Source organism: Thunnus albacares, chromosome 2, assembly GCF_914725855.1.
Source record: "Thunnus albacares chromosome 2, fThuAlb1.1, whole genome shotgun sequence".
NCBI lineage: Eukaryota > Metazoa > Chordata > Actinopteri > Scombriformes > Scombridae > Thunnus > Thunnus albacares.
Genome location: NC_058107.1, coordinates 26481560 through 26505229, shown reverse-complemented (window position 1 = coordinate 26505229; position 23670 = coordinate 26481560). Strand labels below are relative to the sequence as shown.

Below are 23670 nucleotides of genomic sequence, written 5' to 3'. Positions count from 1 at the left end.
AACCCACAAATAATGTAGATTTTAACTTCAGCACACAAATGTTTTTTAAAGGACTGCACACTGTGTCTCGAACTAAGTCATCAAACCATTGTTGATGTAAAAAAAACAGACTTCATATGCATTTCTATTCTACAACTTTCTATTTTTTGTCCAGTTCTCCTTTGTGTATTTAGACTTTACATCTGTAGGAAATTACAAATGTGTTGGTGCATATATATGTGAACCTTTTCAGCCTATATTTTAAAATTCACACATCATAATACATCACCAACACATACAGTACAGTATATTCATGTAGTCATACTGTCTCACTCCCATGGAAACCCACTGCACCAGTTGTGGGAGTTTACAAGAGAGGCTGTGAGATTTTTTTTTTTCAAATGTCATCCATGAAACCATCATTGTATTGCTTTGTCACAGGCTAATCTCTTGGCATTCCACAATTGAAGACATTCAGCCACAAGCTTTACTCTCAGATCCAAAAGAACTAATTCCCTTCTTCAGTCTGTAATTCATTATTACTGAGGCACAACTCATCAAAGCAGGAACATGTTACTAGAGCCATTTCACAAAATATCAGCCACAAGCATGTAGCTGTTATTAAGTTATCCTTTTGTCCACACAAAATTACTTATACAAAATGTGAAATGCTTTCACGTTGGAGCCTTTCTCACTTCAGAAGAGCACAAACTTTCTGCTTCAATTACAGAAATCATCTGAGTCATGTCGGTCGTATACAACCTTTACAACACTATTTAACATCTACATGCTTCATTTTAGCTGTTTTACCTTGTACACTACCTTGTAAAAGACATATTGATGCTTTTATGTTTGTTTGTTTGTTTTTTCATAATTTAGTCTTGTTTGGTACTACAGGATACCTGCAGTAAAACTCATGATTGCAAATCAGACTCACACTGAAAGTGACAAAAACAGAACTGTAAATGCAGTGCCTAACTTTTACTTTTGGGACATTTGTTTTTTCACTCCCCTCTGCTCTACTTTGCTTTGGTGTATTCCTCTTCTGCTTCATTACAGTTTGCTTTTCTATTTTTTTTCCCCCCCATGTCATGTCATGCTTTGCCCTGCCCATTTTAGATTGCGTGCGAGTGAGAGGAAGACTCACTGGCACCTGCAACTGCCCGACAAACAGACAAATGAAATGAAGAGAAGGAATGAAGGAACGGACAGCTGAATGGACAAAGAACAAGCTGTCCTAATTGGTCATTATTTCCTTGCTAATCTATATTTTCCTCCCTACTAACCCCCAACACAGATGTAAGGAGTTGGAGGGAGGACAGAGCAGAAGGGGGAGGAGGGGGGAGGCGTCTTCCAAGTAATGGTCTGCTCTCAAAAGTGGCTTGAGCGCTGACCGTGAACATAGCTGTGCGCTTTTGTGCCCTGTTCAGGCAGGGGAAGGAGACTCAGTGGTAACCAGCAGAGGAGGGTGTGGGGGTCAGAGTTGAGACTTGCAGGTGGTGCTGGTAGTTATAAACCGAAGAGCCAATAGACCATAATGCTGCCCCAAACACACACGCACACACACACACACACACACACACACACACACACACATACACACTATTCTATGTATTCTATGACTCCAGCAGACAAACAAAGCAGCAGACAAACATTCATTCATCTACACTAACATGGCTTTCTGCCATTTGGAAGCCTGCAACTATACAAAAGCATGGCTCAGTTAGTGTGTGTGTGTGTGTGTCTGTGTTTGTGTGTAGACAGTCAACCACCCCTGCTTGCAACACAGCCAGGTCAAAGCATCACAGAGGTGTTGGACAGTGTGGCGCTACTGTCCAGTACAAATGAGGCGTCTGTTAGACATGGTGGCGCTGGGAGGGGGGAAGCAGGATGCTGGACATTATCACAATTCCATTGAAGTGAAACTGAAAATACAGAAAGTGAAACGCACACAAAAGCAAAAACTGCTTTGAAAAGCATTTTTTCCACACTAATATTGACCCCATGTTTGAAATTTCAAGTTAAACATTTGCAGTATATAATAAGTACCAGATATACAAGTTACATAAAACTGAAGTATTAATCCAAAGTTTCCCTGAGGCAACGCTCAGTGTTACTATTGTATTTTTCGGTGTTTATCTCTGCTATTCTTGTTCCTGCAGTAAGTCCAGCAGAGAGCTACAGGTCCAAGAAGTACCAGCGAGAGAATAAGCACCAGGTCCAACAGGTATCTCTGGTACCATGGCTGCGTCAGTGAGGCCGGCCTGAGATGAGTTCCACCTCCACTGTGCAGAATGTGCTCTACCCACTGGATAAGTCGAAGCGTGGGAGGGACAGGATGTGATTTGTGGATCCTGCTAAGAGACAAAGCTGAAGACTTGAACCTAGAAAAGAAGAAATATTGGGATAAAATAAAGAAAGAGAAACAGAGAGTAGCTGAAGACATCTAAGTACTCTACTGGCATCACAAATATTGCCTGTCTTTCCATGGCATCCGCATACCTGCTGTCCTGTATGAGTGTTTGAATAGTGGAGCGGAGCAGTCCCCTGCTGATTTGCGTGGGGTTGATGGTGAGGCCCAGTCCCTTTGCTTCAGCCCTCACTACATTATCAAACTGGTCTCCAAACAGAGGGATTCCCAGCACTGGAACAGCATGGTACACTGCCTGAAGAAGACTGTTTTGTCCACCGTGGGTGATAAAGAGGCATGCTTTTTTATGGCCTGGAAAAGAGAGAATAATACAAAAAAATGTCATCATAAAATGGATGCAACAATGCTGCCAGAGTAGTACACGTAGTACTGAAACAATTAGTGGAATAACGAATGAGTCAAACAAAATTAAATTAACAACAACTTTAATAATCAATCATTTAAGTCATTCATCAAGTATAAATGCCAGACAGATGGTTTCACTTACTGCAGTTTATTGTTTTAGTCTGTTTTCAGATAGCATAGCCCACAATAAACAATCTAGTGACAAGCTTTTTGGCAGTCTTGCACATAATTTAACCTGCATATCTGTTTGAGAAAGATGCAGTCCATGGCGAGTGGATAAACCTACCCAGCATATCATTCAGAGGGAGCCAGTCCAGGAGCCTGAGATTGGAGGGTTTGTCCAGGTGAGGTGGCCATTGCTTGGGGTCATACCTGCAAGCAAAATACCGTTTAGGAAGTTTATGTTTTCCTTATTTATATAATCATGAATATTGAGATATGTGCCACAAAATTTTTTTTTAAATGTTGTGACACACTTTTACCTCCAGATCACCCCCTGAGGAATCATGGAGAAGCCAGCCACCAGCTCCACCAGAAGCGGGTCCACAGAGACTGAAGAGACCATAGATCCCAGGGTCACAACAATGAAACCTGCCTCTCTGAAATTGGAGATCCACAACTCAAGATCCTGAAGGGTCCAGGAGGTTTGGGGGATGGGAGATGCAGGATGAGAGAGAAGGTAAGGCAGGGTGAGAGAAAAGTTGAGAGGAAAGCAGGGAAGGTAAGAACAGGGAATCTTACATGACATATCTGTATTTATTTATCAAGAGAAGAAACCTGATCCAGTGGCTTTGCAGGTTTATTCAGCAGACCCCCAACCAGCACAGTGAAGGGCATAAGAGGCTGGGGGAACTCCAGAGAAAAGTCATTGTTGAAGGCCCACAGTTCAGCTCTTTGGTGTAACTCCTCTAGACCACCAGGGGGTGAGCCTGACTCCAGATGGCGCTCAGCTACGTCCCTAAACATCGACCATACAAGTTCCTGACCTTTCAATAAAAGACAGAAGTCACGAGCAGACAATTGAGGGCACCAACATTGTCTAATAATCGTTGTGATAACTCAGCATTAGCTTAACACTTACTGACAAGATGGACATGACACTCATACATGAGAAAGACGTGGAAACAAGATAGATTATTCAGGAGAAATATCATTAATAAAAGATAAGAAAAAAAAATGATTGGATAGTATGACATTCCAGATGCAAACAATAGTAGAAGAGCATAAAAAACAAAAATGAATGGAGGAAATTGAACCCATTAAAAAAACTGTATGGATTTGTACTTATGGATAGTATGGATGGACTTAGTTAGCTGAAAAAGTCAGTAACACCATTCTTACTGATAGGAGCCAGAAGTGAATAAAAGAGGTTCTTGGCACGACCCCAGAGGTCCATGTGGTCAGACAGCTGGGAGCAGAAAACTGGGACGAAGGAGACTGAAATGGGGAGGGCGATGGACAGAGGACCATTCAGAGTGCCAGGATAGAAAGCTATATAGCGGACACCTGGAGTAAATAAAGAGTAAAGTGCAGGAATGTTTGAGTTGCCGTTGATCAGTTGAAAAAAACAAAACATCACTATGAATCTGGCCATTAATTTGGTTAAATTAACATATTGAAATACATCTGCAATCTGCAAATTGTAAAAGTGGTAAGGTCTTAGTAAATAATATATGGTGGTAATAATGACATAAAACAAAGTGATATGAACAGCAGATACCAAGTTTGTGTGCCAGGATGAAGGAGCAGGGGTTAAAAGCATCAAGAACAGCGATGTCATAGCGTTCCCTCTGGAGGAAAGTTATCATCTCTTTGTCCCCTAACAGCTTGTCACACTGATAGGACAGGTGCCCCATGAAGCTTAGAAAGTTATTAAAGTTATCCCTGAGAGAAAGAGTTAGGAAGAAAAAAATGAGAGCGTGAGTAAGATAAAGACATACTGAATGAGGCGTGGGGAGTGAGGGTAAAATCAATTCGAATCAAATATAATGCTGTTAGAGTAATAATTCACACTGATCCCTGACGTTTCAGACTCTAACACAGAGACAAATTAGGCATTATTATAAGATAAATTCAAGAGCTTTAAAATGTTGATGTAAAACCTGAGCAAAAAAGTCTCCATATAATCTTGTAACATAATTACCAATCTAACAGTCTTTATCTTTATCTTAATCTTTATCTCTACTAAAATAAAATGGTGTGATACCTTCCCAGTAAAAACTGTGTTTGTTGCTCCAAAAACCAGCCATTGTATTCTTTAATGTATTCTTCTCCTAAGGACCAGGTGCTGGTCTGGTAACTGTCTGCACGACTTGCATAGGAAAAACCTGGCAGAGATGTGCAATAATTTACATGAAAATAAGAGTGACTACATCAGGGAGAAGATGAGACAGAAGGTTGTGCAAAATATCTTTCTGCAAGTGTATGTTTCAGCGTGTGCATGTGTACCTGTAATAATGGGGTTTCCCAGTTGTAACAGCATGCGGACCTCATGGCCGTGCTGGTGCAAGTTATGAGAAATCTCATCTAATAACAAGTAGTGGCTTCCTCCTGTTGGAGAGGAGGAGAGAGACAAAGTCTTGTACAGTAACTATACTATTACATACTACATTAAAACACATATAATACACATAGATCATTTCCTTCACACTTTTAACGTGTACTTTCTTGAGTAACCAGCCTGGCAAAGAGGTATTCATATTTCTGGACAAATATTTAAAATGAATATCTCCATCACAATCACTGGCCCCCTACTCACCAATTAGACACACAGTCAAGATCTTGGCAGACTGAAGTACTGGAAGAGCCAGGAGAGAGCACATCCAAAATACAATTCCCATGTTGTCAGTACCTCACGCTGACCTGCATCCAAGTCCTCTAATAGTTCCGTAAATAGTCTTCAAGTTCAAAAATAAACTGTAATAAAAACCATATGAACAACAATTCTGTCTGTGAGAAAGTTTGCCTTTTCAATTGTGAAACAAAGTTAGAGCCTGTAAGCGAATGGGGCAGACACGCGATCCAGAAAAATTTGCACAAAAATGTAAGAAAACAAGAATCCACAACAAATCAAGAGGAAAAAACACAGGATTACCAACGTAAAACTGAGAAAAATGACATTCTTGGAAAAATCATCTTGTCAGCGCACAAAGTTAGGTCCTGAAAGTCTTCTTTTTGATCTCATGTTTGACTCTTCTTTTAAACAGTCTGCATTGTCAAGTTGATAAGGGGGAAATTCCGAATCCTCACTTAGTGTACCTGGAACACGGTATGCTTTGTCTTGTCCGACGTTAAGGCGCTGATGTACAGTATTCCTGATTATTCACCAAGTTCTGGATGCCAGTCTGGGTGTATGATTCTGCCTACATGACACATATGAGTGGCTCTGTTTTCTCAAAAAGTCACTCAGGCACTCAGAAGTCCAGGAGCAAAGGACCTGCAGTGATAATTAAAGGGAGGGAACAAGGGACGGGGGAAAGGGGGGCTGAGGGTTCTCCAAGCCCTTCTTGTATCAAATTAGATGAATGGAAATGTTAACAGGAAATGTCAGGGCTGTTTGTTTTACAATTGAAATCATTTTTTACATGATGTTTTCCATATTATATTTTCTAGAAAAGAATGTGAGATTTGACTGTTAATTTGATTTGACACCCATACTTAATTTAGAATAATGATGCATTAATAAGTTTTTTTGTCTTTCGAAAGCTAGCTAGATTAGCTAGCTAATAACAGCGACACTCCTCTTTTATTTGCTTATACATATATGTATATAAATTTTTTTTTTCTGATCAGCTTGCATTGGCTTTATTGGTATACGGGCAGCAGTGTCTGTCAAATAGAGAAGCTAGCACAACATATCTCTGCTGAATGGGCTACAATAGGGTTATGGGTGCCCTGGCAGGCTGTTGCTGGCAAGTCAGGCTTGACATGTAGGTTATCCTGGACAATGCACTCATTGTAGCCGTGACCAATGCTTTTCTGTGTCAGAGAGGTCATTAGAAAAACAAGTGAGTCAGAAAAACTGCTGGAGTGTATCAGAAAAAGAGAGCGAGTCAGAGGGGTCAATCCTGCCATCACTGATGTTATTGTTGTCATTTCAGTGATGATGTTATTCCAACCTTCATAAGTTATAGAGATATTGAGACAAGTTAAGGCCACACCTAGTGCCATAGCTGCAAATTTACTGATTCAATACTGGAGTAATCAATTAACCTGAGATTAAACATTTCAAACAAGTAATCAGAATATTTCAAAACACAGAATGGATCATATTTTTCATTTCCTGAGTCAAAGAGTTCTTCATGACGTAGACAGCAGTATGTATATGTACTGGATACGTCTTATCATTTAGGAAACGTTCAAGCTGTTAGCTTCTCCTTCATCCTGCTGGGCCAGCAGCACCTTATGAATATCCTGAGAGAGAGCAAAAGAGAGAAACAGAGAGACAGACATTTTGGAATGAAAATAAAAGTTGAAAATGACAAAGAAAGGGTAACAAATGGTGGTGTTGGGATAAGAAACGGAGGTGACAAAATACCTAAATAAATGTCTTCAATTTCAAAAGTAATAGCAGTAGCTTTAAAAATAAAAAATGGGTATGGTCAGTGCATGTGATGATGGACAGTCTGGATGCTGAGTATGTGTGACTAATCACAGCGGCTGTGATACGCTGTATAGCCTCATCTAACAGACACTGCAGCAGGCACTACAGATGAAAAGCATGAGTCTCGACAGGGACTTACTATGAGCCGGTAGTGCACTGAGCTCTCCATCAGGCTTTGGGTCAAAGGATGCAGAGAGAAAACTGAGAAGGGGACACGATCCTCAGGCCTACACCCAAGCTCTGTGAATATATGCACCAGGTGCTGGAGGGCAAGATATAGAAAGCAATACCATGAGGGGAGGGTTTTATTTTATCAAAACATCTAATTTATTTTATCCTCACTATCATTATTCTTTTTTTATTGTAAATGTATTTTTCTTTCATACATTCAATAATTCTTTTATTTCCTTAAAAGCACAGTTTGCTCCTCCATAGTGCTATACCTCAGTGTGCTCCTCCTGACTCATGCAGCCTGGAGGAAGGGTGTTGTCGTCTTTCATTTTAGTAACTCTGTGGCAGATGACAGCAAGAAGAGCAGGGATGGACACTTGCTGCTCTCCCAACAAACTGCTTGATGCACACAGAGTCTCTTCTTCCTTGTATTCTCCGTCAGGCTCTGAGAAGCTGAACTCTGTAGCCTCTTCTATACTGGGCATAGACTACACAACAATGTAGGGATATTGTTTATGGATAGTAGTTTGTAGGACTGAAGAGAGACATTAACACTCACATGTTACATTACATTTCATTACTTTACTGCTTTAATGTAAAGCATACTGAGTTTTATTCCAAAACAAAAGATCAACCATTTGAAAAACCTCACGCATGCTCTTACAAAATCATTCTTGGCATAACTTTTCTGTGTACATTCATTTTTTCACCTTGACAAGATGGCTGGGTGCTGGGTGCTTGAGATGTTGTCCCATCACTACACTAAGTGCTCTGATGAACCCCTGTTTCGGGTTAGGATCAGCTGCAAAGTACTGCAGCATTGACACGTAGTCCAGACGAGGTGGAGAGAAAGAGTGGTCTGCAAACAACTGGAAAAAGAACTAAGAAGGAAAAACCAACACAAATGTTGTTTAATATGATTTTTTGCTTGCAGAGCAGTTCATTTGGACACACAGTAGATAATAAACTTTGAGCTTTATATCCAAGATTATTCAACAGATGGATGAAGTGTTGACCGTATGCTTTGTGAATTTGTATTTCGAAACTAAATTCCTTTTACAATAAGATATCATTGGAAATGGCTAAAAAGTCCCTTTATACTATTGTAATAGTTTGAAAAGTTAGGCAATGCTCCAATGTTTTGTCACTCCTTTGTTTATTCGTTTTATGTCTTTTATGTTGCTTGTGACCACTTGAATTTAATAAAAAATAAAAGTTTACCTTGACTTTGAATTCAGTTGTCAGGCATTCCAGGTACTTACTTTGCATAAGTTAGCCAGACGGTCATAAGGTGGAGGCTCAGAGGGATCCTCAGGGATGGGCTGAACACTCTCACTGGAAAACCACAACTCTGACTGGTGATGAAGGGGGAAAAACAAACACCTAAACCATCTCTTTTCACGTACAGCATAATACAGTTTTTAAAGTATGTTTTAGATTCTTATGCAGTATTTATTCTATATACTGTATACTATACTGTATTAATTAAGTGTGGAGTCACTGTGACATGAATCCAGGTGTGCTTATAGAAAGTGAATCTCACTATACATTAATGCCACAAGAGCAAAGAGGGGCTGAGGGTGGATGTGGACTATACATTCATAGTGTGTATCTCTCTTTGGTCTCACCTTGTGTGTTTGCATATGAAACTAACCTGTTGGTACTGTTCTTCGTTGATATAGCCTGTGTCACCCTTATCTGCTGACTTGAAACGTTGTAGCACTACCAGCAGCTGTGTTAAGGAGGGAAATGGCCAAGGGAGGGCAGCACTGAGCAGGAACCGACGCCAGTCTATCAGCTCATACTCATCCGATAGCAGAGATGCTATCTCCATCATCTACAGACAGGAGAGGAAAGGACAGTTCTCGGGTAGATTCTGTCATGTGTTTTTCTTTGTATCTCACAGGATCGGTGTTTAGACTATGCATGAAACCAGACAGTATGGTGCTATTTGATTATGGAGTTATTGGGTCTTAAAATGTTTTTTCAAATCTTGCTTTAACCAGCCTATGACAACAAGCAAAGCCCCTCACATGAAAAATGTCCTCAAGACTGCATAGCAGGTTCAGTTACACATGTTTTACACCTATTGGATATCACAAGAACTGTATAGCTGACTAACTGGCTAACTAACCTAACTTCTTATGTCTCACCTATATATGACAGTAATGTAGACACACCTTACTACAAAACAGACTTTTTTGGTGTAAATAATTTTCTGGTGAAAAACATTTTAGTACCAGTTTTATTTTTTTTCACCCAACTTTGTGTTTTCAGTCTGTGAAATATGTGACCTTGAAGAGTACCTGTGTTTCATTCATGTTGATCCAGGGCTCAGGCACTGTGTTTCTGCCCATGTTAACAGAGATTATGTCCTTCAGCAAACTGGAGAACTCAGAACTGGACATGAAGCCTGACAGACAGAAAAGAGGGAAAATAATTGTAGGATGAATAAATGGATAGACCCTAACACACCTCAACTTGTCTCCCCTGTATGTACCTGATGGAGCCATGTTGCATAGATGTTGGTAGAGTGACTCCAGCTGAATGATGGTCAGAGTGGACCGCATGGGTTTCTCCAGAGGAGGTGGACGAGGAGGGGGAGGAACGCTGGCCACAAAGTGGCAGTCTCCATTCAAATAGAAGTCAGTGCATTCCTGGAGAAGCAAATATGAGGAATCTTAAAAAGGAAAGGCTGAAGTAAAAAAGGTTCTGGGCCATTGTCAAATGTCACAGTCTGGAGGAACAATTCAAATTTCATCCTACAGCAGCAACCATGTAATTATAAATCTTGGGTATATAGAAAAATGTCCAACATAAAAAAAACCAACAAGTTTAACAGTTTAAGACATTACCTACCAACACTAGCTCATCCTGCAGCTTAGCACCAGACTCTATGTGGTGGCGTACCACTTCTGCTAGTTGGTCAATACTAGAAAAAGGAGAGACATGCATAAAAAGTCAGACATGTTTTATATGTATAATTCGAGACTACTCTATAATTCGAGAGTAAAATCTACATGTCTTTACAAGCATTATGCACACTGTGCTATGAAATAAATCATAGCACATCATCAGCACAATCAACCTTTCTTCACCACAATAATGCAACAGAGCAACACTAACACCATACCTCTTCATTTCTGCAAGATAATGTGCTTCTAACCACTTCTCCATGCTGCTAAAGGTCTGTTCTGCTCTACTTTGCAGGGACTGCAGCAACACTAACCCACGGCCTTTCACCAGCGCAATGCGTACCTTTACTGCATGCTCTGGAAAACACACACGTACACAAACAGTGCAACACAAATATATAAGCATGTTGACTATGAACCCACATGCATGCATGCATCCTTCACATGATACTTTTCAGAAAACAACGCCACTTATTAATGTAATAATTTGACAATGTTAATATGATGATGAGAACCTACTGCATCTCTTCATGTGTATGTGAGCATACCTTCGTGATTCAGTGCAGCAGCATATTCTTTCTGTATTTTGCTTCTGACTTCTTGATAATGAGTCTTCTCTGAGTTTTTTTCATCAGATGGTACAGGGCTGGGTGCAGGGGGAGGGGATGGTGGACCTGGGGAGAAGAGTTAGGGAGGAAGATAATGATGCAGAAGAGCTCCTTGATATTTATAAGACTGATAAATGTATTTGATTTATATATTTAAAAATACATATATCACATAGGCTTGAAATATACATTAATCTCTACATAATCCACTTGGAGTCCTTTTTTGAAATCTTATATTCACCTCACAATTTGTTGGGGTCACAGGCCAAAAAAAGAGAAGAAAGGCTGATCTAAAGAGTAAAAATTATAATCTGGCATTTTTTCTAGTTAAAAAACTTTTAAACATGGATATTGCATAATTTTTAATTATTTAATCATTATAGTAGTAGTATTTATGCTCTTTTGGGTAAATTTAGTGATACAAAAAGGACAAAAGACAAGATTACAGCAACACATAGCACATGCTCGAAAGTACCTCTCAATAGTTTTCTATAGTTCTCTAATAGTACTTTATATATAATAATACAATAGTACTCTACTATAGACATGCCTTTCTGTTTTTTTGATGACTGAGTCCTTTTATTCTTTTTGTTTGCACTTGCAGAGTCTTTCTCCCTCTCCTTCTCTTGCGGTTTCTCCCTCTGTTCTTTTGCCTCCATGTCCCTCAGATGGGCCTCTGCTGACACCTGCACACATGTATAACCCAAACATGTCAGGAACGTTAAAAATGCCTCCATAGTATGCTCATGCACACACTCTCACACACAGAGCATTACCAATTTGCTGATGGCTGTGAGTGCCTCCCCGTGGTCGGAGATCAGTTTCTCATGAAGTGACTAGGAGAAAACAAAAGGGTCAAAATGTGTTACTGCTACAACTGTACATCAGCACGTCACAATATTTTAATTATTTTTGTGTTGGAACGTCATCACAAACTACATTAACATTAAATAAGAACGACCAAAAAGGTTTATTTCTTCAACAAGAATAAGTATGTGTATAATGTAGTAGAATCTAAATCAACTGAGATAAACAAAGATAGCAATTACATAATATATATAGAAGTAGGTTATGAGTAGATTCTTAAGTAACAAACACTATTACAGACATCTAGAAAGACTAAAAAATGCAAGTGAATGGGAGGCACATAAAGAGGGACGTGAAATCTGGTTTAAAATGACCTTGGCAGGTTCTCTCTGACCCTGGCTGTTCGTCTTGGAGGCCACTCCTGAAGAGTCAGGATGTCTGGGGAGGAGGGGAATACTGAAGAAAAGGAGGAAATAGTTTATGTGTGTGCATTTGTTTTTGCCACAGAGTATTTGGACTGTGAGAATATGACAACATTCATTAAATCTTTGAAACAGACTGAAGAAAACATTAAGCAATCATTGCGTGTGATAGTGCTCCTCGCTTACAATTTAGTTTTCTTCTTCTCCCCTCCTTCATCCCTCTGACTACACACATTTGTGGCCGCTGGCTCAGTACTGTTGAGACAAAATCATTCTGTCACTTTCTGCACTTATTTTCCCTAACTATCTTGTAATTTCATTGTATTATCTTGTATCAAAATGGTTAGTTTGCTATGAATACTGTGATTCTTGCCTTTCTTCCTCATCCATCATTTCTGGGATGTCCAGTAGGGGGATACAGACAAAGTTGGAGGGAAGCGCAGGCAGCACCTGTCTGTACATGCTCAGATAATAGACCCTGAGAATACAGAGTGTGTCCTGGAAACGGTTCAACTCCACCTATACAACATAAACAATTCAAAATAACAGTTTTGCCAAAAAACAAACTGAAAAGATACATAGAAGAGGCGCTCAATACACCTATACAACATAAATACCAAGAGGACAGAAAACAGTGATGAAAGAGGTACGTTCAGAGGGGTGTAATAGTTAATTAATAAACTACAGTTAATAAACTACAGAATAGAAGTGACCCCATAAAATTGTTTTTTTTTGTTCAGCCAAATGGCTAAATAGAAAACAAAAATTTTACCTGCATGAGTGTAGAGTGGTGGTTGATTAGGACCGCTGTGTGATCCTCCAACCAGCCATCATCCGTGAGCAAAGCCTTCTCTTGTTCATCCTCCTCTTTACGCTTGTCACTAATGTCCCACAAACGTTCCCGCAGGTCCTGCAAACACATCAGAACACCTTTAATGTTTCATATTTTCATTCTTTTTTTACACTACTCTCAAGATCAGAGTAAGTAAAATCTGTATTGTAATATATTATGATTTTTTCTTACATCCAGTCGCTGATGTAGCTCCGCTTTGGTATCCTCGTCTTCTCTCATATCACCAGGTATTTTGTTGAAGTCCTTCTGCCACTGAGACACTAATTCCTGCTTCAGGTCAGGACGCCCCAAGTAATGCTTGTACTCCTCTCTGTAGAGACAGTATTTTAAAACAATTTAGGTTCAAAAACAACCTCCTGCCTGAGGTAAAAGGAAACAGATAATACTTAGTAAAATGTGACATTAATCAAATATAATTTTGTAATAATTTTCTATTTACATTAATTTTCTCTTTCTTTGTCAGAGATGTCTGTCAAAAGACCTATAGTAAGAACATTTTGGTTACACATTGCTGTATTCAAAGGTAAGAATAACTGTGACAATCTGCATCTAATAGATGCTGACAATAATTTGGTTCAGTGACTGGTACTGTAATTGCAGCTATGACAAAATGTAGTATTAATAAGTTAAAAAAGTATTAACTGAGGTGACACTGTAATATTTACAGGGTATAGCTGTTTTGCAACAGTAGTTTTAAATGTTATCAGATACATAGATGTAAGAATGCTTGAAAAGACATGTCAAAACAGACAATTATGCATCTTATAGTGATCAAATATAAAAATGTGGACAGAGACAGAAATATGTCCATTATGGAAATGTTAAATTATAGACTATGTGAAATAAACCAAGTTCAGACTTGAAGGCTGGGCAAAATACCTGATGTTGAATAGGTGATGATTAATAAGAGTGTGTTCTGAGCGCAGTGCCTGCATCACTGCCCTTATGTTGCTCACATAAGAGTCACATACTGCATCCCAATGGGAGCACAGGTACTCTGGAATTTCCTGGGGATAGAGATAGACAGGGGAAAAGATGAACAAAGTGGAGTGTGTGGGGGACTAAAAGAAAAAACAGGCATAGTGTAATGGAACAGATTTCACAAAGATGTCTGATGACATGTATTTTCATGTAATTGAAAACAGACTCTGAAAGCCAGTGATGGTAGGAAACCACAAGCCCACAGGCTAAATCATGTTAGAGTGCCATCTTGTGGTTACCCCTCCCTGTGAGTGCATCTGAATGTTATGCGTCATTGATAAAATTAGATTCTACAAGGGAGATTAGTGGGCACTTCCAACTCTGCTAAGCAACACAAGCATAGATAGAAGTTGTATCCTACTTGGGGCAGAGGTTCATCCACATAGACCCAACTGGATGAACCTGGACAGGGAGAGGCACACTCAAGTGGGTTCTTGGGGACTCCCTGAGAGTCCTCATTGGTCAATGAGCAAGATGATGCCTTCCTTGACTGACCTATTGATTACCCAGAGAAAAAGTATATTAATCATCACTATTATAAGGTTAAATTAATCATATTCACTGAAAGTTAATGAGATATAAATACCTATCATAGTATCATATTAATTTACTGAGATGAATAAGAGATAATGGCTGTACTTTCAGACTGATTAAAAATCAACAAACAACCTTAAAATAGAGATTGGTTGATGATATTGCAGACTTTTTCCAAATATTCAATCAAATATCAGTTTGGTACCTTCAAAATATAAAATGTGTCTATATTCCACAAAGTCATTATCAGTAAAGAAACACTTCATGTTCCTAGTGAGTAGATATTATTTCTAAATGATCTCTTCCAAGTCGAATTTCTTATGTGACTTGAAGTCATTTAAAAGAAACTGTGCAATCCACAAACTACTGATCAAATCACCTCTTGGGGAATGTGTGTTGGATTTGGAAATTGATGTCACACTTTCATCTTTTTGCTCGTTAAGGCTGATATTGGACTCTGTGGGGCCCGGGTCTTGGTCTGTGAGGGCCGGAGCTTGGTCTACAGGTGCAGGTGTGGCAGAAGAGGATTCTTCAGTTTTTCCACTGTCCAACACTTCATCATCCTCAACAGAAGGATTGCCAAGAGCTGATGAGGCAGTAAGTTGGAATATTGTGAGAAAACGTTGTGCTTGTTCCAGGGGAAGAGTTTTTATCTATTGCACACTATATATCATACAGAAACAGACAAAAAATCATATCTACAGTATGAGTCTACTAACACTCTCTACTAAAATGATAACCAGTTACCTTCCTGTGTTTGCATCATAACTTGCTGAAGGACAGACTCCACCCTCTTGTAAAGCTCCTCTTCCTCTACATCTGCATCAACGTGAACCAAAATGTTTTGCTTCCTGCCAAACCATTCCTCTAGTTTGGTCCAGGTGTCCTGAAAAGCTGCAATCCTTGAGGTGGGAAAAGGATGACTGACATTATATACAGGGTCATGCATTATTAGTAAAGTATTCACTCCAATTTTTCTGTCCATTTGATTCTTTTTTTTCTTACCTGTTCGGAATCTGTGCCAGAAATAAGTTATTTTCTGTAGAGGTTGTAGCAGCAGCAGCAGTATCAGTACCTGCACCAGTTTTGGGAGCAAGAGTAGCATACACACACAAACACACAATTTACATGTAAATGATCACCTGTGTATGTATACGTGCACACATCATCTTACAGAAAATGATTGGCGGCACACTGATACATTGCATTAATCGGCAACCACTGTAATATACCCGTCTGATTGACAGCCCGCCTGACAACACACTCATCAGGAATATCCAACAGTACAACCAGGTCCAGTGCAGGAGCTGGTGGTGGTGGCGGTGTGGGTGGATTAGGATCAATAGCAAGGTTTGTCCTGCTGCTCACAACTTCATTCCCTACATCCACAGACCCACCAAGGGCTTTCTCTAGCAGATAGGCCTGGGTGATGTCCACTGGAAATCCATCCAGGACCCAACCTGACCCAGCTGGAATCTGCCTGGTGAGGACATAAATATTTCACAGACTTTTGTTTGTTTTTCTGCTCAATCAATTACATATTTTTATTTAATAGATTGTAATTCTCTTTGTTTTGTCCTCACTGTATATAAAAGTAAGATTCTATCACTGAGGATATAAAATGGACAATCCTACATACAGTATGATACAGGAACTTACCTGATAGCCTCCACTATAATGTCCACCACTAGCTCATTAGGGATGGCACTGCCTTTCCTGAGCTCATTTTCTGCAGCTCCTCCCTGCATGGCCCGGACAGAAAGCTGGGATAGTGGCACATGTAAGCACTTACGATGAGTTAAGGAAGAAAACATTGACATGAGTGTGATTAACACTAATTACTAGATACAGAGCAGGATAAAATGTCCTGTTTGGAATGAAAATGGATCAATCAATCAACCTTCATTATTCGTTCCTTCATTATTTCTTAAATATCTTACATGTCATTATTTTAATTAGGTTGGATAAAGGTTGCATTATGTGTGAGTAAATGCAAAATAGTCAGAAAATCACAAATGCATACAAACAGCTCTTTCTTACCTTAGTGTTGCTACTTTCCTCTTGGGTGTCAAGATCTGAAAAACAATGAAAATATCCTGACACATGCGATCAAATAAAACACTCATTCATGTGAAATACTTAATATGCAGTGCATTTCTATTACAAGAAAATAAACATACTGTAGTATGTAGAATAAACAGTAAAGAATAAGAGACAATAGAAACATGCTGACTTCAGTAACCCACCAGATTTCAGTGATGTGGAGGATGTGAGCAATTGATCATTGTCTTCCTTTCCCCTCTGCTCTGTGACCTGTAAATGTGTTTTAATAACATGCAATGTTTAGGAGCATTAATGACCTTTTAACCTTTATGGCTCTAAAAAATCCTCTTAAGGCAAAATAAGGTGACTACTTAAATAAAAATTCAAACACGTGAAGTTACAATACTGTTTAACTGTTTCTGACTAACCTCCTCTCCATTCTGGTAAGCAGTCAGTGCCTCCTCAATCAGTGTGTCAGCTGATAAGACATAGATGCCATGGGCTAAAGCAAAAAAACACATACACACACTCAGAAACAAATTAACCATAAAATCTCATTTCACATCTGTTTTTCCCAACAAATAAAGCAAATATAACTAAGAGTTCTGACTTTGTGTTTGTAGGTATGTGTGTATACATGCATCTCTGTTTGGATTGCATGTCATGTACCTTCAGCAATCTTGGCTAGGCAGGTGGTCTTGCCAGAGCAAAACTTGCCCAGGACACAGGCTTTGAGCATGAAGTTAGGAAATGACAGTGTGGAGGGTTCCTCGATGGTTGGATGGACAATGTTCCTCAGCCGCAGGACAACATGTCCGAGAATCTTGTTGTTGGTTAGGGGTAAATTGGTCTCCCCTGCTTCTTCTGGCCATGCCCACTCACCTACCATGTTCTGACAAACAGAACACACAACTAAGACAAAGAGGATCTTCAGCATCAAGTTCAGGGCTTCAGTTCATGGATAATTCAAACTTAAATGTCAAAAAATGTTGCTTGGTTTGCTTTCCACAATTATGATCATACCTGAAACTGCTAGTGAAATCACCACTCACCTTGAGGTTTGACTAACAAGCTATTCAGTCAAGAATCCACACACACAAGGTATGTGCAAATGTGCAAGCATACATACAGACATAAGATAAACACACTGCACATTTCATTTCAAACTCACAGTGTATTCATCATAGTCCTGGTCGTTGAGTATCTCCTGCTTCTTAATCTCTACAGGGTCTAGTGGGGAAGAGAACTCAAACCCCGGCTGCTGGCCCTCCATACTTATCGGCTGATAGAGAGGCATACCATTGAACAGCAATTCCTTCCATTCTTTCATCAGCTTCTCTGGAATCAGACTGGACACGACACAGCAGAACATTTGAAAGGAGGCAAAGCTGGATTGTAATGGAACACAGGGTTTTACTGACAGAGACAACTAACTTCCAAATGTCCTTTTAAACGTATTCAAAATAAATGTGATTGCTATTTTGATGGGACCTAAAACTTAATTGTATATTAACATGGTTAATCTAACCATGAGTAGAAGAGCTGATTCAGTGGATACAAACATAAAAAACTTGGCCAGCAGGATAAATATATGTACTGTATCTTCATGTGGTACGGACTATAGTGCAGGGTTTTGTGGGCATGTGTATATTTGTGGCAATGATGTATCTGATCATGAGAAGAGGCAGACAGAGCGTTGAAATCACCTGGTTTTATTTTACCACCCATCAGATGTAGAATAATGTTTTCCATAATAGTAGTTTTTTTGACTCACATCTGAATTAGCAGTGGATCCCAATACTTCAGTTGTCAAACAGAGACTTCAGTTTGTCAATATTGTCCTAAAATACCTTTTTAAATGTGTTTTTCTGGTAGAAAGACAGAAACATAGAAAGCTGCGCATATTTCCTACTGTTGTGTCTAGCCTTATGCACTTAATTTTACCCACCATGTCTCTGTGTCTATCTCTTTTAAACATATGCATGTTTCTGAATCTATGTTTTTAAATACATTTTTAAAATTTTAAAATATTTTTTATATTATATTATGCTCTTTAATGTGATGTTTGTTCAAGCATAAATATTAAATCTGCAAAAATATGACATAGCAGAGGCCTTATCCAATCATTTTGTCTCTCTCACATATCACAAAGTGGCCAGAGTTGTGCTTTAAAACTACATTTTAACTCTTGAAATGAGACGGTTAACTGACTTTTGCAATATATTTTTGATAATAATACTTACACAATAGAACACATTTGGAATGTGCATATATTCATTATTCAACTAACCGAGAGGTCAATTTGGTAATCTTAAGGCCAGGTACCATATGCATGGTTTAGTGAAAGAAACTGTGTTACATACTTCCCAGTGAGTAGTCGATATTCTCCAACCTTGGTGGCCAAGTCCACTATCTGCTCCAAAATCTCCTTGCAGCTTTTAAAGTGCTTCTTGTATCTGCTCTGAGCACGCTCAGCAGCAATCCTGTTACAGAATTCAAGCTCCTTTCTGATCTCGTCTGCATGGTCCAACTTAACCTGCTGAGCCAGAGCCTAAACCAGACCCCAGTCAGAGAGATGGAATGAGTGTAAATGGCATGACATAAATGTCTGGACTAGGCACCACTGTTGTGAGTAATTAAGGAAGATAGAAGATGTTACATGGGTCATTTATTGTGCAAAAGACATAAATTGGTGGGTTTTGGAGGAAAAAAAGCCTTGAAGAGACACAAAATAATAAACGTCAGTTTTTGTAGTCGGTAGATAAGTGATATTGTAGGTTGCAGAAAAAAAGACAGGAGGACTTTATCATTGTTATCTACTGTATAGACACAACTTCTCTAAAATGATGTTTCAGGATTATGCTTCTTACTTTGCCAATAGACACTCTGTCAATGATACTCATTGAGGCTCATGTATATTTAATCATATGATTTTTTCCCTAAATCATCTCCTAAAAAATATGTTTTCATTTTTTATAGTAAATGCCAAATTGCAGAAACTGCAGAATCTGAGACTTAATCACAAAGCAATCTGTTCTGGGAATTCCTTATGAATTATATTAGTAACAGTTCCTCTGCACCATGACCACACCATAAGCTAAACTACAACATACCCCATATTTAACACTGAAACCATGATGGACCATGATAGATATCCGATATTTATTCAGGTGTCTCATACTGTCCGTCTCTCTAAATCAGTCATCTACAGTATAAGTGTAATCACCTGAAGGACACAACAGATAAACATATTTGTTTATGTCCTGATTCATATAGACTTTCTTCACCATATACCTATCCCTCTAAAGTCTATCTCTTCATAATACCAAACACTATGTTGATACAATACAACCTACCAGTCCATCCTTCTCTCTCTCTATGACACCACTCACACCATCACTGATACAGTCTAATACAAAGTGACAATAGAGAGGATTATTCTTCTTCCGTTCTCATCCTATCTCACCGCCTCCCTCTCCAGAGCTTCCTGGAAGTCCTTCTCTCTCCGCTGCTGGTACTGCTGCTCTCTGAACAGGCGGTTCTCCCGGATCACCTCTTTCAGTTTGCGGACATGGAGGAGCTGCACTGCCAAACGCTGCTCTTGCTGAGTCTGACGTGTCAGACGCTTCACCAGCTGCTCCTCTCGTCTTGCTTCCTGCAGGGGAGGGCAGAGGTAACTGATTAGTTGATCGACTTTGGGTTAAAAATGACATGTCAAAAATGTGTGCTGGCAAAGACAAAAGATGTGTTAGATTTATTTTAAACCTGTTTTGCAAAACTAAATGATAATTATAAATTCCTCAGGGGAAAAAAATATTGCATTGAATGATGTCTCATGTCTTCTGAGTGAGTATTTATGTCTGTTAACATTAGATATATTAACATTTCTCACCTCTCGAGCTTCGTGTGACTTGAGCTGTTCCACCAGGAATCTGTCTCGTCTTTTCTCTCTCTGCTCACAAGCTACAGCATTCTCCTGCAACCTCTGGCGGATCTCCTGAATGTACTTGCTATTGGATTGTAGTATCACCTTAGTTTCACTTCCAGAAACGTCACAGCCCTGACTGTTGCCACCATGAGGAAAATCTCCAGTGAATGGCTGACCACTAGTGAATTGAAAAGGTTTAAATCACATTTAAGTCATTGTGCTAAATAACTCAGGTTGCAATATAACTCCATTAATACAAACATTTATATAACATACACTACATGAATACAATCTTTATTTTGAGAATGTTTATTTTTCAATCACCTTGAAGAGGAAACGAAACCAGAAGTAACCAGTTTCTTTCTGTTTCTCTCAAACTGGGCTATTTCAGACTGGACCGTCTACATGGACAAAATAGACAGAAATTGCAATAGTACCAGAAGGACAAAGAAACCCATGTCAATTCTTTGTTTTCAATGGGACAAATGTGTAACAAATGTGCAACAAATGTGCTGTGAGAACTCGTGGTATGACAACAGCTTTACAGACTGAAATTCCCAATATGAAAAATCCCAAGGAAAATATTGACAGGAAAAGTGAACATGAAACACTCTCCCTACAACTGTGCGGCTGACTCTGCCCGGAAAGGCCAAAAATAAAATTCCCAGCATGGATTAATAACAAATCACATCATTATTTTATCTGGCTTTGACCTGCACATGTTGTTCTCGGCGTCGCTGCTGCTGTTGCCTCTTCTTTAGGTTGATCAGTGAAGTGTAGGGAGGTGGCTTTGGCACCCGGACAATACTGGCCTGGTTACGAGTCATGATGTCATTGTGCTTTTGACGACACACCCGCAGCTGCAACATACACAGTTCCCCATGGTTAATACTGTCAGCGGTGTGAGCTTTCCTTTATTCATCGAGCAGCTAAGGTTGGTTAAGTGAATGAAGATAGGGAAAAACCTGTCTGGCAGCAGTTGAATTGTAGGTGAGAAACTGAGACAGAATATGTAAAAAAAATCATGTTGATACAGATGTAAACTTTAGGCAACCTTAATATCATAAGTTCTGACCTTATTTTAAGTGAATACAGGTAAATTATATTACAATGCTGTATTTTACTTTCCATGGGCTTCAGTACCTTCTCAGTATTCTTCATTCTCTTCTCATCTTGGACTTTGAGTTGTCTCTTCTGCTGGACTGGCTGTGACAGTGAAGACATGTGGTTCCATTGCAGGCATTTCTCTTCATAGTGCTGGGAAATTTTCCGCAGCTTGAGCTCTGCATCACGTTTTACCACATCTTGCAGCCGCTATATAAAAAGATAGATAGTAAGATGCTTCAAATGAGATGTTTCTGGTAGATATTGATGTTACAATAAACTAATAACTTCAAACATAAATAAATAATGAAAGGCTTAAAGACTAAAAGGCTGTCAGAGTTGCCATACTTCACCATACAGTTTTTCAGTATTAGTACAGAACAAGATGACTTATCTCTTCCTACAGAACAAACCTACAACTATAGAACAGTCTGTCGCCCAAAGAAATTGGCCCCCTAACCACATGCACACACATACTTTATAGTACAGCCCCCCTTACATCAGAATAGATTTCATGCTCTATTTTGTGCAGGCTAGCATTGGCTGCAGGCTGCATAATTTCCATCACTGTCCCGCTGATTTCTGCTTTCTTCTTCTTTTCTAGTGAGACAAAGAGCTGGTAAAGGAGGTGTGTGGCAACCCCTTGCTTCTCCTGCATCAGTCCCTGGGCTGTGGTCGCATCAAAGGAGATCCCCAACAAATGGAGAGTAGGCTCAAGGCGGGTACAATTATTCAGTTTGGAGATGGAGGTGCTAAGAGAAAAGGTGTGATTACAATGAATCATTATGGACAATTCAAATGAGCTGGAAATGTTACGCAATAGTCAGCTATTAATAGTCAGATATCACAAATTATTTGGTTTTGAGATGAAGCAATACGCCGGAGAGAGAGGGAGGGATACTCACTCTTTCTTCAGAAACATATTGAAATCGTTCTGTAACTGATATTTATGCAGAACCTCCCCGATTAGGTAACCACTCGAGAAATCCTTGGCAAAGGTCTTTGGCTCTGTAAAGATAAACATACAATCATTTTAATTTTCATTTAACTGGAAATCTGTAGCATGTAGCATGATGTATGAAAATGTTGTACAACTTAAAAAATGTTGGACAACAATTATCAAATATATTTAAAATGACCAGTTTCAGTACCTGTTTTGACAATTCAGGTTGTAACGTAACGGTTTTTCCAGGTTTAAAAAAACCCAAGTAATAAAAAAACGTTGGTCCATTTTTTTACATTTAAAATGCTCATAACATCACCCAATATTCCTTGCCCTTGTTAATAAATGCTTGTTTATTCACTTTGATAGCTTCTAAAATAGCTCTTCCATTGCTAGCTTTGTAAATTCACATAACTTACCTTTTCGTGTACCACAGAACAGTTAGGTTTGCTAAACCACCGTATTAGCGTTAGCATAATTTAGCTCGCAGGTAGCTAGGTTAGACGTAACTTCACTCACACTTACCAACAGCTTTTGACAGCCGGAGTTCCTCATTCAGCCACTTGCACAATATATCCGACATCTTCTTTTTTTAAAGTTTAACCCATACAATATGGTACCAGTTAATTTTCATGTTGCTAAGTGATAGTATGACTCTTTATCTCGCTAATAACGGCTAAAAAAACAGACGGGCGGAGGAGATCCCAGCGGTGCGTCGTTGCCATGGTGACACGTCAACAGGGGTTGCCCAGCGCTCTTAAGGAGGACCCTCGTGGGAGCAGGCGGGGACAGCTGGCCCTGGATCAGTTCTCATGTCATACACCCATATGAAAACAAGGTTGTATTGGCAACAAACTGATCCAGAACCTGTACAATTTAACGCTTAAGAATGTCAACAGGGACGACTGTATTTTTAGAAACACTTGACTGAACCATACTCCACTAATTAGAGAGAGAAAGAAAAGAATGACTTATATTTACTGGACTGAAAAAGTGACTTGTC

General features: G+C 39.3%; 2 protein-coding genes across 2 annotated transcripts; both read right to left on the bottom strand.

Annotated features, from left to right (window-relative positions):
* Positions 1–1705: 1705 nt before the first annotated feature.
* On the bottom strand, positions 1706–6346 carry LOC122998544 (UDP-glucuronosyltransferase 3A1-like). The gene is made up of 11 exons (XM_044375475.1): positions 6014–6346; positions 5514–5671; positions 5204–5305; positions 4962–5082; positions 4476–4639; positions 4097–4261; positions 3533–3741; positions 3238–3383; positions 3042–3127; positions 2482–2701; positions 1706–2363 (listed from the first exon to the last, which is right to left on the bottom strand). Exons 2-11 carry the CDS (start codon positions 5593–5595, stop codon positions 2096–2098), a joined length of 1563 nt encoding a protein of 520 aa, XP_044231410.1. The 5' UTR covers positions 5596–5671; positions 6014–6346; the 3' UTR covers positions 1706–2095.
* Positions 6347–6529: 183 nt separating this feature from the next.
* Positions 6530–23405, bottom strand: spef2 (sperm flagellar 2). Its single transcript, XM_044375469.1, has 39 exons — positions 23193–23405; positions 22630–22732; positions 22224–22476; positions 21764–21934; positions 21334–21480; positions 20945–21021; positions 20585–20798; positions 20159–20347; positions 19056–19243; positions 17864–18041; positions 17362–17584; positions 17121–17194; positions 16896–16962; positions 16690–16724; positions 16309–16412; positions 15882–16129; positions 15655–15724; positions 15397–15551; positions 15029–15235; positions 14477–14610; positions 14014–14141; positions 13306–13444; positions 13054–13191; positions 12655–12800; positions 12468–12536; positions 12234–12315; positions 11829–11888; positions 11603–11738; positions 10993–11118; positions 10663–10801; positions 10389–10461; positions 10030–10186; positions 9836–9942; positions 9184–9366; positions 8792–8884; positions 8240–8410; positions 7802–8017; positions 7498–7620; positions 6530–7168 (listed from the first exon to the last, which is right to left on the bottom strand). Exons 1-39 carry the CDS (start codon positions 23248–23250, stop codon positions 7103–7105), a joined length of 5247 nt encoding a protein of 1748 aa, XP_044231404.1. The 5' UTR covers positions 23251–23405; the 3' UTR covers positions 6530–7102.
* Between the last annotated feature and the right edge of the window lie 265 nt (positions 23406–23670).